At 47.3% G+C, this 12,366-nt stretch overlaps 1 protein-coding gene across 1 annotated transcript in view; it reads right to left on the bottom strand.

Annotated features, from left to right (window-relative positions):
* MCF2L2 (MCF.2 cell line derived transforming sequence-like 2) overlaps positions 1 to 12,366 on the bottom strand; it is a 306,850-nt gene that overhangs the window by 7,201 nt on the left and 287,283 nt on the right. The window contains exons 27-30 of the mRNA XM_034780536.1: positions 8,326 to 8,415; positions 5,706 to 5,777; positions 3,747 to 3,833; positions 1,243 to 1,361 (exon numbers count right to left, since the gene is read on the bottom strand). Coding sequence (XP_034636427.1) covers positions 1,243 to 1,361; positions 3,747 to 3,833; positions 5,706 to 5,777; positions 8,326 to 8,415 — 368 coding nt within the window. The remainder of the gene's footprint in view (positions 1 to 1,242; positions 1,362 to 3,746; positions 3,834 to 5,705; positions 5,778 to 8,325; positions 8,416 to 12,366) is intronic.

Consider the following 12,366-nt stretch of genomic DNA (forward strand, 5'->3'; position numbering starts at 1 on the left):
GGTATAAGTAAGAATGGAATCAGCACCCCTCACTGCTTTATTTATAGGGTTTATAGCAGGGGCTGAGATAGTTCATAAAATCATAGAATATCAGGGTTGGAAGAAACCTCAGGAGGTCATCTAGTCCAACCCCCTGCTCAAAGCAGGACCAATTCACAACTAAATCATCCCAGCCAGGGCTTTGTCAAGCTGGGCCTTAAAAACCTCCAAGGAAGGAGATTCCACCGCCTCCCTAGGGAACCCATTCCAGTGCTTCACCACCCTTCTAGTGAAATAGTGTTTCCTAATATCCAACCTAAACCTCCCCCACTGCAACTTGAGACCATTACTCCTTGTTCTGTCATCTGCCACCACTGAGAACAGCCTAGCTGCTATCAAATCCCCCCGTCACTTTTCTCTTCTGCAGACTAAATAAGCCCAGTTCCCTCAGCCTCTCCTCGTAAGTCATGTGCCCTAGCCCCCTAGTCATTTTCGTTGCCCTCCGCTGGACTCTCTCTAATTTGTCCACATCCCTTCTGTAGTGGGGGGCCCCAAACTGGACGCAATACTCCATATGTGGCCTCACCAGTGCCAACTCTAGGATGAAACTGACAACATCTGAGCTTGGGTGTAATATTATTGACAACATATTGTTCCAATCATTGATTTCTCACTTTGGAGAAAAGCAAAATAACTGTTGGTTTTAGACCCTTCTGAGTTTTGGGAACCAAAAAAGGCATAGGGGTGGGGAGGAGGGACGATGCTATTGCCCCCTGTTTCTGTATCTAATGTATTTAAACATCATTTAAATCAGGAGGTTAAAAGTGAGGGAGGCTTTCTGTGATTCTAGCTGGCAAAACAACCTAGGGAAGAATTCAATGCATCCCAAAGCAATGCCCGGGCATGTCAGTATGTTTACAGAGCTGTGGTGCTACCAGTACTGTGAAATCCTAGAGGTGCAAGCTGGATGGGCATTCTGGGCACTGCTAAATCTTATACCTACCTACAGTAGCCGAGCCTTAGATCTTAAGGTTCTTGAAAACCTAAGATGGTCTCAAACCAACACCAAGAATGTGTGAACTACCCTGAACTTCAGGGAGACCTGCACCCTGTTCCAGTTCTGAACTTCTGCATCCATCCTAGAACCAAACCAAACCCCCTCATTAAAACACCCCATAACATCGGAAATGCATGGATCCAAACGCTGCAGTTTATGCCCATTCCGGGCTAGGCTTACAATGAGGCGGGTGTGAAAAGAATTACATTGTTAGGATTGGCCTCTTCCTCCATGTCAGAAGAGTTGGAGAGTTCATCCGTGCTGGATGGGATGGCTTCGAAATCCTCAAAGGTGTCTAGCGAGGGCATCTGCCTGCTGGGCCAACCTTTGCAAAGGAAATGAAATAACAGGATTTAACTACAGGGCATCCGCTCTTAGAGGACTCAAACATTTAAAGAGGCAGTTCATAGATTCCCCCCATCACGCCCTCCACCATATTACATATGTATTTCTCATTGGATACAGATTCAAACATTTTACAGCTTGTGGGTCATTGCTCCTACTTAGGGTGATCAGATGACAAAGGTGAAATATCGGGACGCGGGGCGGGGGGGGGGGGCGGAGCAAAAAAAAAAGGCGCCGGAGCTCCCCACCGCACCAGCTCGCCTCGTCTCCACCTCCCCCCGTAGGGGAAGGTGCCCAGCTGGTGCAATCCCGCCCACTCAGACAGCAGCATTTCAGGCAGGCGGCAGCTCTGCCCTGCAGCACAGAGCACCCCGGGATTAGGAAGTGAGCGGCTGGGGCGTGCTCAGTCTGCGGCCGCTGTGACCCCACCGAGTTGCCCTGCACCTGGGGCGAGTCTGTCCCCACGTACAAGAATGGCCTGTAGCACCGACCCACCCGCGGCCCGGCCCTGCACTGCGGCCCTGGGAGGTTCGGGGCAGGGCATGGCATGCGCAACAGCTGGGCAAAGGGGCCAGGGGACACGGGATCCCTCGAGGAACGGGGGCCGCCAGCCGCCCCAGGGGAGGGGGCCAGTGGGCGGCAGCTCTGCCCCTCAGGCGCGGGGTCTGGGCGCGGCACTGGCGGTCCGGCCATGCGCCCCACGGGCTCTCCCACCTTCACGCGGCTCGGGAAGCTGGACAAACAAGCAATTTTGTCCTCCCCAAATCCCCGCCCTGGCCCTACCTTCTTCAGGTACCACGCACGCTGGTGTCACCCCCTCCCTCCAGTGCTTGCACCGCCATACAGCTGATCAGCGCAAGCCTGGGAGGGAAGAGGAATGCAGCGTGCTTGGGGAAGAGGCGGGGCCAGGGTGGGGATTTGGGGAGGGATCCAATGGGGCAATGAGGGGGTGGGGCCAGGGTGGGGATTTGGGGAGGGATCCAATGGGGGAAGGAGGGGATGGAGTCGGGGCGGGAGGGGGGAGGCCCGCAAGCCCCTCCGGGCTCCACCTGTGCGCTAGAGCGGAGGGCAAAATTGCTTGTTTGTCCAGCGTCCCAACCGAACATCGGTCAGGACGCGGCACAAACAAGCAAAGATCGGGACAGTCCCGATAAAATCGGGACGTCTGGTCACCCTACTCCTGCTGAACACAAATTAGTCCCATGGCAAAGAAAAGTCAGATGCTCTCACAATATACTTATGCATGACCCAGCCATGTATGCACACTCTATAGCAAAAGTTGGTTTAAAACAATGCAAACCCAGAACCAGGGTTTCTTTATTTATATGTTACTGAAAAAAATCCCCTTCCCCCCCAAATAGATGGCAAATGGGGGGAGGAGGGAAAGGCGAAAGAACAGAAAGGTAAAGGAATGGGAGGGAACACCAGAGTGATATCTTGATTTCCATCTGTTAGCGATTAATCAAAGATTGTGAAAAAGTTAGACCAAATCTTTTCACATTTGTCTGAAGTCCCTCTTCTTCCAAATGTTACTGGCTCTTTAGCTGCTCGGTCAGCCAAGGTGCTGTGCCAAGCTTCTAACCCTGTTCTTCCATCATTCGAAGCAACAGATGCCGTTTGGCTAGAAGCACTGATCTGGAGAACCAAGCTTAGAGAGATATTTTAAAATGGGGAGTGGTCTGACTTGGAACAATTCAGGAAGGTACATCAGAAGCCTGGTTGACATGGGAAAGTTTTACCAGTTATTCCGATATAGTTACACCAATATAACCCCCAATATAAGAGTGGCTTTTTTGGTTTAGCTTAAACCCCTTCCTGAGCTAAATAAACTAAACTATTGATTTAAATTCACACATTAGATTATAGCCACACACACACACACACACATACACACAAAAAGTTCCTGGGCAGACGGAGCCTTGGTGATCTCATGCCATTGTCATTCACAGCCAAGAGTCAAGATGTTCACTGTAATACTTAAAGACTTCCCAGCAATATAGATTCCTACAATAACTCCATCACCTTATCCATCCTTTTCTCTGCTAATTAACATTGCAATGACAGGATTTCAGAGACAGCACAGAGATGTTATAAAATAACTCAGGCCAGATTCTGATCTTACCAGAGTTAATTTAAAATAGTTATTCTGAATCCACTAAATAAATTCAGAATCTGGTCCATTATTTCTACATTCTGCAGTGACCTGGGCTTATGGTTACGTTTCTTTCAAAGGAAATAATGTTTCCTTTAAAAAAGAATGGAGAGAGGAACTAATGAGGACTTAGCTTAAGTAAAGACTGTTTAACATAGTCATAAGTACCCTCAGATTTACATGAAGCACTGTGAACATTTGAAATCTGTTTACCTGTCTGTGAAGCAGATCTAGGAACTGGTCTTGTGATGGAACCAGCATTACATTTAGTCTGGGCTAAGATGGTGTTCTCAAAAGCATCTGTGACAGGAAGCAGAATTTTGTCACTTACTGAGATTCTTCCTAAAAGTGAAAAACTGAACATGGACCCACTACCAAATGTATTCCTTTACTGCCAAAAAAAGAGCAAGTTTTATCTCTTGAATGCAAACACTGCTGCAATCACATTGGCATTCCACTAAAACACAGATGCAATGTGAGATGTGCAGAGAGCAAACAGAACAAACCAAAGAGAAACATGGATGTCATTTATTGTCTGAAAAATAACTGTCAGGTGAATGGTGCAGTATTCCATTCCTCCAAAGTTTCCTTATTTTCCCCTTAACATACTGTCCTTGAAGCATTTGCAATACTTCTGTAGCTCCTAGAGTTTGTTTTGGGTGGTTTTTAATGACCATCCAAATGGCAACCGTTATCAAATGCACTCATAAAAACCATAAATTGTTCCTCCCAACCAGGAATGAATGAAATAATCCCTAATCGATGCAATTTGGTTGGGGAGGTTTAGGGTTTTTCACAGCAAAATCAATCCCTTAATGTTACTAATTGTATCTCACGTGGAGCTTTGGAAGCAGCGGCATCCACTAGTAAAGATGTGACAATGGTCATTGTTTCCTGGTCAGAGAGACTCAGCGTGCCGGGGTTTGCTACTCAGTAGAGGATCAGGATGATCCTGCACTCGGGAGCTGGAGTCCCCCGGGAGAAGAAAACTGAACAACCCCCCTTTTTCATCTGTGCCCTGAACCACAGCTCCCTGACTGTACCCAGGATTGTTTCCTCCATCCTCTGAAGTCCAACTTCCTCTGCTGGGGTCGATAAGGCAGCTGGCCCCGAATATCGGCTTGGTTCCATCACTGACCAGCCACTCACCCCTTGCCTACGCAGATTTCTGCAGAGCAGCACAGATGAAGGAAGCGTTCTGCAGTTCACCTCTTCCTGGATAGCCCTGGCTCATGAGTCCTCCCTGTCCCCTGACTCTAGCTCTGTCACAGCCAGCCATTAACCATTAAAAGGGGGACCCTGTGCCGTGTGAGCATGTGCTGGTCCAAGTAATGGTGGCGAAGCCCTTCCTGAATTGGGAACTGTTTAGCATCCTTTGTTCAATTCAGATCTGTCTCTCCCCAGTGGAAGGATATGCTGGGGGTAACAGCCTTGAACTCTGCTTGAATGAAATGAAACACTGCACCTTTAATGGACAAAAATGCCTGAGTCTAGCCTTCGCTCTATGCAGCATGCACATACCACCTGCTACCATTACGAGCGTGATGTCTGGGGAGAGTGGAAAGGGACAGGAATGGCCACACTAGAGCTTACAGGTCAAATGCAGCATAGGGATTATCTAATGCTGTCAGTGCCCCTCTCCTCTTTAATGACGGTGCAGCTCAGTGAGACTTCATATTAAAACTAAGGCAGGATGTCATTGACCCCACTTAATGCCAATTAAGTGCCATTCCCTTGATACGGTGTCAGCAGGGTTCCCATCTGGGCAGACCTGCAGTTAATTTCTCCTACTTTGGGTGGATGAGATGAAGAAGGACCCAAATGGGATCCAGATTCTGCTTTGGAATAACTCTCTGTCCCCACCAAGTCAGAGGGCTCTGACCCTTATACGGAAAGAAAGCAGCCACAAAATCCAGATTTGGCCCTGGGTCCAGATTCTGGACCTTCACCACCTTCCCAAAGGGAGTTTGGACCTGGGGCTTCAATTCAGGCCCATCCCTAAACGAGACTCTTTAAACATAGCTCAAGTAATGAGGTGACAAGCATAAACTGAGACACCAAACTCATAAATCCTTGTGGATTTTAATGTAATCTACCCTCAGTGATGAAGAGAGATGGATGGTGTCAATGAACTATGGAGAAGAATTCCATGCATGATGCCAATACTTGTACCTTCAAACCCCAGGGGAGTTGGATCACTCTTTATTTCATGTCTCTTGACTTTAACGGCAGAACCCAGGGGACCTGTGTGAAGTTTGCAGATGCACAAGATTATAAATATAGTTAGAGGTACAACATGTTTTCCCATTATCTGTTTGCAAGAACCATGATCTGGAATGGCTGGAACTGACCAATGTAAAGAGCTTAGGATAATGCATTTACTAAACAAAACAAACAAAATCCCAAAAACCAAAGCAACCCACTAAGCAATTCTGTAAAAGGGGAAGAAAAACACTTTTGTGATCTGCACTAAGAAACAAACCCCCTCTTGCAGCTTTGATCATTTACAGTTTAAGTACAATTGAGAAAAGGTAACTGACTCCAACTTTATGGACTTTCATCTCCTGTTTGTTTGGTGGCACTAGGCCATTCAAATGTCTCAGGGAAGACACAGCTTTGAGAGTCACCTCAACATGGCTCTGCCTTGGATCAGTGAATGTACCAGAGGTATACTCTTGAATAAGAGAGGATGCCATTGTATTCTGGGTTGCAGGGTGCCCCTTGCAAATTGATTTACTGATAGTCATCCTGTGCCCTGCTTCACGTCCCCAAGGTGAGATGATATGATGGGGTTAGTCTGTTAGCAGGGAGGATAAGGGAACAATGGCAAATAGTGGCCCTTGAATGAGCAAATGAGAATCTTGATTGGCTCTGTACTTGGGTAAGGGCAAAGTTTATGCTTTGGGCATGTCACCCAAAATCTTTCCTTAAAGTAACTGACAGCAATAAAATATGTAATTGAAAATCATTGACTCTGCCGTGCATCTCTTAAAATCATTAAGAATCAGGTTTCATTTCTCACCTTCCGGCCAAGAAACCTGCCCACCAATCTTGTTTTGATTAGAATCTCCGTGACGAATTTTTGGATTGAAAACTCTAACAATGCAACTGATATTTCATTATCATTTATACGTGTTTTCTTCAATAAGCCAATCCACAAAACAATGCTGGGGATATGATGTCCCCTCTCTGCTCTTCTGTGCAGCTATGTTATCCCATTTCCTCTCTTACCCAGTCACACTGTACATCGCACCAGCCTACCCACAGCTAAAACGGCAATCAGGATTCTCGCTCCGGAGCCACAATCCGAATGAGGAAAACAGATACCCTCGCCATGCCCATTACATCCAGAGCATCACTAGCACAGGTTTCAGGAGCTCATCATCTCTTTGCTCAGGCAATGGCTTGGCTCATCTTCTTCAATGCAACTCGAAGGCAACTGTGCTAAGAATAAGGGGCTTGATCCCATTTAGAGCTAAGCTAATAAACGGTAGCAAAGAATTTCATAGATTCATAGATTCATAGATTATAGGACTGGAAGGGACCTCGAGAGGTCATCGAGTCCAGTCCCCTGCCCGCATGGCAGGACCAAATACTGCCTAGACCATTTTACTGAATGAATTTAACTACTTTTTCTGTTTGCAAATTGCCCTCAAACAGCATACGGCGGGGTGGCCAACCTATGGCCCCGGAGCCACATGCGGCTCTTCAGAAGTTAATATGCGGCTCCTTGTATAGACACCGACTTCAGGCCTGGAGTTACAGGCGCCAACTTTCCAATGTGCCGGGGGGTGCTCACTGCTCAACCCCTGGCTCTGCCACAGGCCCTGCCCCCACTCCACCCCTTCCCACCCCCTCCCTGAGCCTGCCATGCCCTCGCTCCATCCCCTCCCCTTCCCCTTCCCCCAGAGCCTCCTGCACGCCACGAAACAGCTGATCGGGAGGTGCAGGGAGGGAGGGGGAGCTGCTGATCGGCGGGGCTGCTGGTGGGCAGGAGGCGCTGGGAGCAGGGGCGGGAGCTGATGGGGGGCTGCTGACGTATTACTGTGGCTCTTTGGCGATGTACATTGGTAAATTCTGGCTCCTTCTCAGGCTCAGGTTGGCCATCCCAGCTTACGGTTTTCTCCAGTTTCTTCGTTAGCTCTGAATACTTTCTGCAAATAGCTCTTGGCCTATAAATTGTTCTGGAGTGATTTGTTGTGAGGACTAGGTAACTTGAATGCACCCACATATCTCATGGTGATACGCTTCAGTTTCCTCACTGTTGGGTGAACATGACTCTTACCATCATGTTTCTTGTGCAAACCCTTGCATTTGTGAGCTCAAAACGGACTGCTTCCATTCGTATTGTCTATTATCCACGTCTGCTGTTTCTATGAACATTCCTGCCAGGGAATGTGTCTGTTAGACTATTCACAAGAAGAAAATGCAAAACAGGTGCAGACTCAGGCAAAGCAAATTCAATTTCTGTGAATATTGGTGGGACTCGTTTGAGGTATATTCATCCAGATCGACTATGAAGTCGACAACAAAACTCCCATTGATTTCAATGGAAAGGGGATCAGGTCCCATATGTATGCATATGTTTCAGATACATAGTCCCAGCTGGGATTCTCTCTCTCTGCAGACGACATATTCTGGCCCTGATCACTCTCCCTCTGCAGCCCTCTGCATATATCAGACTTGAGCCTGATGTACAGACTTATTCTTTAAACATAAGTGTTTGGCAGTAGATATATCACAATCAGCAGGAAGGGGAAACAGGCTCGCTTAGCAGGCAGCATGACCGTACCTTTGGTCAGAGCAGATGTGGTGACTGTGGTGCTGATGGAGGAGGCAAGGGAAAAGCGACGGGTCACTTCTCTCTCTTTAGTTTCTGGATCTGGGAGAACAAAGAGATGCAGTGCGAGGCAGGATTAGAGGTTAGTAAGCAGGGGAGGTTATACAGGTTCAAAGCAAAGCAGCAGTTGAAAAAGGGGAAGAAGGCCAGTTGCCAAGAAATGTACAATCTAGTAAGTGACATGCATAGAAAAATATATTTTTAAAACATTTGCCGTTACACCGCCCTTACTATTGCAGGGGGGAACCAGTACCAATTAATACCTTAGCACCAAACTAGTGTAAGTACAACTGCAAACCACACAGAGATGACCAGGGACAGTTAAAATGGCACAGTTTAATAGATGGGTTATGTGGATTTTTAAAAGAAAAATACTGGAACTATTCCGCGATGACTGATTTAACGGTGGCTGAAAAACACTGACAAATAAACACTTCTGAGTTAGGTAGGGTGACCAGATGTCCCGATTTTATAGGGACAGTCCCGATTTTTGGGGCTTTTTCTTATATAGGCTCCTATTACCCTCCACTCCCTGTCCTGATTTTTCACAGCTGCTGTCTGGTCACCCTAGAGCTAGGACCCAGGTTTGTTAAGGTATTTAGGGACTCATTGCTACTCAGTGAGTGTAGATCAGCAAGACTCCACTGAAGTCCTTTCAAGGAGCCAAATTCAGTTCTGGAGAGAGGATACAACGTACACAGATTTCGACGTGAGCGTCACCCACCTACCGCCAGAGGACTTTGTCTTAAAGTATTTTATAAAATGATAAAATAAACCCGGGGACCAATTAACTGCCAGCTTCAGAAGGCAGGTGGCATTTCTAAACTGATTGAAAACCTGCAAACACTTGTCCTGCGAACAAGTAGGCCGGGGAGTAACTCCGACGACACTGACTTCAATGGGACCACACTTGTGAGAAAATTTGCTCACTTCCGTGTGTTTCTGGGCCCCGATCCTCCAGACTCTCAAGCACACAAGTAACTTGACTCAGACAAGTAGTTGCATGAATATCAATAGGACACAACCCATATGAGTAAAGCAAAGCATGTGCATAAAGCCTCGATTCAGCAAAACATTTAAGGCATGCGATTTACTTTAACGGCACATGGCCTCAATGGGACTTAGCATTCGAACAGGGCTAAAATGTTCGGTTGGAACTTTTTCCCATGAGAGATTTTGTGAAAAAACATTCTATTTTCATCCAAAACCTGAAAATGTGTTATTTTTTTGTCAAAACCCCCAAAACACTCAAAGAAACATTTAAATGAAAACAAAACTGTTTTATTTGCACTGAAATTTTCCATAGATTCTATGGCCAGAATCATGGCCTAAGTGTTCGCAGGATTGTTCCAGGATTCAGCCACTGAGAAAATCGGTGCCCCAGAACTTCTGAGGATGAAAAGGGAAGGAGTCCCTGGCTTTTCTGTTGCTATCCTACTTGTAGCTATCCTAGGACTAGTAGAACACTGGGGTGCAGTACGTTTTATGGTGGTTTCTGACTTACAATGTTATAAATATCTCAGTGTGCTATACAGAACTACAGTACTGTAGAGATTTAGTAGTGACCTCAAAAAAAAAAAAAAAAAACCTTTCACTTTCCTTTCCTTTCTTTTCTTTGTATTTCCCCATTTCGGTGTTCAGACACTCAAGGGGTTTTTTACGCCCTCATTTCTATTTGACAAACATCACTTCTCACTGCGTCTTTCCCCTGGGACAGAAATTAGCGTGACTGGTTTAACAACTACAGCTTCTGTAGCACCTTTTCTCGCCAAAACATCTTATGAGGGACGCTAGCACAATGGAGGACATCATAGCTTAATGCTTAATGCAGCCTTAACTACTGTGGTGTTGCTACTGCTGCCTCCATAATATGCTTGGAAATTTTATGCCTCTGAGATTATTATATGAATTTACTTGTAAAAGCACAAACACACTGTTCTGCGTCAGGTGTATGCACCTTTCTACACCCACTTATAATCCCGAAAAGACACAACAGACCAAATTCTGCTGTCAGTTGCAACATATAACTATAATTGAATTACTCCAGATTTATGTTGCTGTAACTGAGAACAGAATTTGGCCCGGTATTTAGTATGGCCAGATGCAATTAAAATTCCACTTTCCACTCATGGTCTTAGTTCTTTAGTATTTCCTTTTTTCAGGATACTGATGGTGACTTTTTTTCTCATCCAGACACCAGCATCACTGCAGATACATGCTGGATGACTTTAAAAGATCAGGGAGATCATTGACTTCAGGGGTAGTTTTGAGGGTGGCAGGAAAGCAGAACTGGGACCTAGAGAGGTCAATGCCAAGATACCTACTTGCGTTTAAGTAGGACTTTTCCTTCCATGAGCTATGCACCTTAGTGAGAGTTGTTCAGCAAAGGTGTCCGCACAGTAGTCACACTGCTTGTATTGCCCAGGTCAAATCCATTGAGCAACACAGACTACTCCAATATAGTCTTGTCACTATTATTGATCAAACCCCCTCTTCTAACGTGTACTGTATCTTGATGAGCCATTCTTTATAGTACTAGCAGGAGCAAAAAAAACCCCATCACTACACAGGGAAATGACAGCGTTCTGCAGGACATCCTTACATATATACATATTGCAGTTACCATCATGGGTTTCGTCCACGCCAAGAGAGGATCAAATCTAGCTCCCCTGAGCTCACAGAACAGAACAAACTGAAATCAATAAACACATGCATCATGTAGCATGTTTTAGATGTGTCAAAAGAATCATAAGTCAGAACCAGATCGTGCAAGTGAACGATTTGAGGGTGCTTAGCATTTAAAGGAAGTGGACCCTAAATCAACAATAGTTTGAGTAATGCCCATGCTCCATTGGGATAGCACCGTAAGTACTACAGTATTCTCCTTTGCCCGGAAAGAGAATGGAAAGAGAAGACAGATCCCACAAGGACTGAGATGATTGCAGACAGAGGAGGGAAAAAGGCCCAAAACAAAACCAAGGGTTCAAACAGCCCCAAACTGAATTGCACTCTGAACCTGAATCTGATTTTGACTTTTGCAAATGTTTCTGTAATTGACCAAACCAAATCTGAAAACTGCCATCCTCTGGAGTAGGGTGACCAGATGTCCCGATAAAATTGGGACTGTCCCGATATTTAACCCTTTGTCCCGCATCCTGATCAATGTACGATCGGGACGCCATTTGTCCCGATATTCGGGTAAGGAGGCGAGCGGGAGGGAGGCGCTGACCTGTGGGTGCTCCGGGGCTGGAGCACCCATGGGGAAAAATTGCAGCCAAGCTCCCTCCTCCTCACCTCCTTCTCCCCTCCTCCCCCCAGTGCGCCGCGTCCCCTCTCCACCCCCTATCCCCTCGTGCTTCCCGCCGCCTAACAGCTGTTTGGCAGAACTTAGCGCTTTCTGGGAGGGAAGGGGGAGGAGCGAGGATGCGGCGCGCTCAGGGAAGGAGGTGGAGAAGAGGCAGAGCAGGGGCGGGGACTTGGGGGAAGAGGGTGGAATGGGGGCGGAGTGAGGGCGGGAAGAGGCAGCTGGTGGGCGAGCACCCACCCGGCAGAGGAGAAGTCGGCGCCGTAGGGGTGAGTGGGGGGGCGAAGAGGAGAGCGGCGAGCGAGCGAGCGGCGGGCAGGCCGGGGGAGTGAGGAGGCGAGCGGTGGGTGGGGGACTAAGGAGGGACGCAGCAAGCCAGCGGCGGGCCGGGAGATGAGGAAGGGCGTCGTGGGAGGGGGCCGAGCGGGGAGGGGGCGGGATCTGGGGAAGAGTGGGGGCAGAGCCTGGGAGGAGCAGGGGTGGACTGTAGGTGGGGCTGATGGCACCCCAATGTGTCCCAATATTTTAGTGTGGTGACCTGGTCACCCTACTCTGGAGTCAAAATCCAGAACTGGATTTTGCAGCTTAGACCCTCTCTCTTTAGTGCTGCCTTATCTTAGCCGAAAGGACTTTGGGGCTGCTTTGGTTATTGGTGTGTTCTCCTCTGCTATGTCACTTTTTAACTGTAA

Source organism: Trachemys scripta, chromosome 9, assembly GCF_013100865.1.
Source record: "Trachemys scripta elegans isolate TJP31775 chromosome 9, CAS_Tse_1.0, whole genome shotgun sequence".
NCBI lineage: Eukaryota > Metazoa > Chordata > Testudines > Emydidae > Trachemys > Trachemys scripta.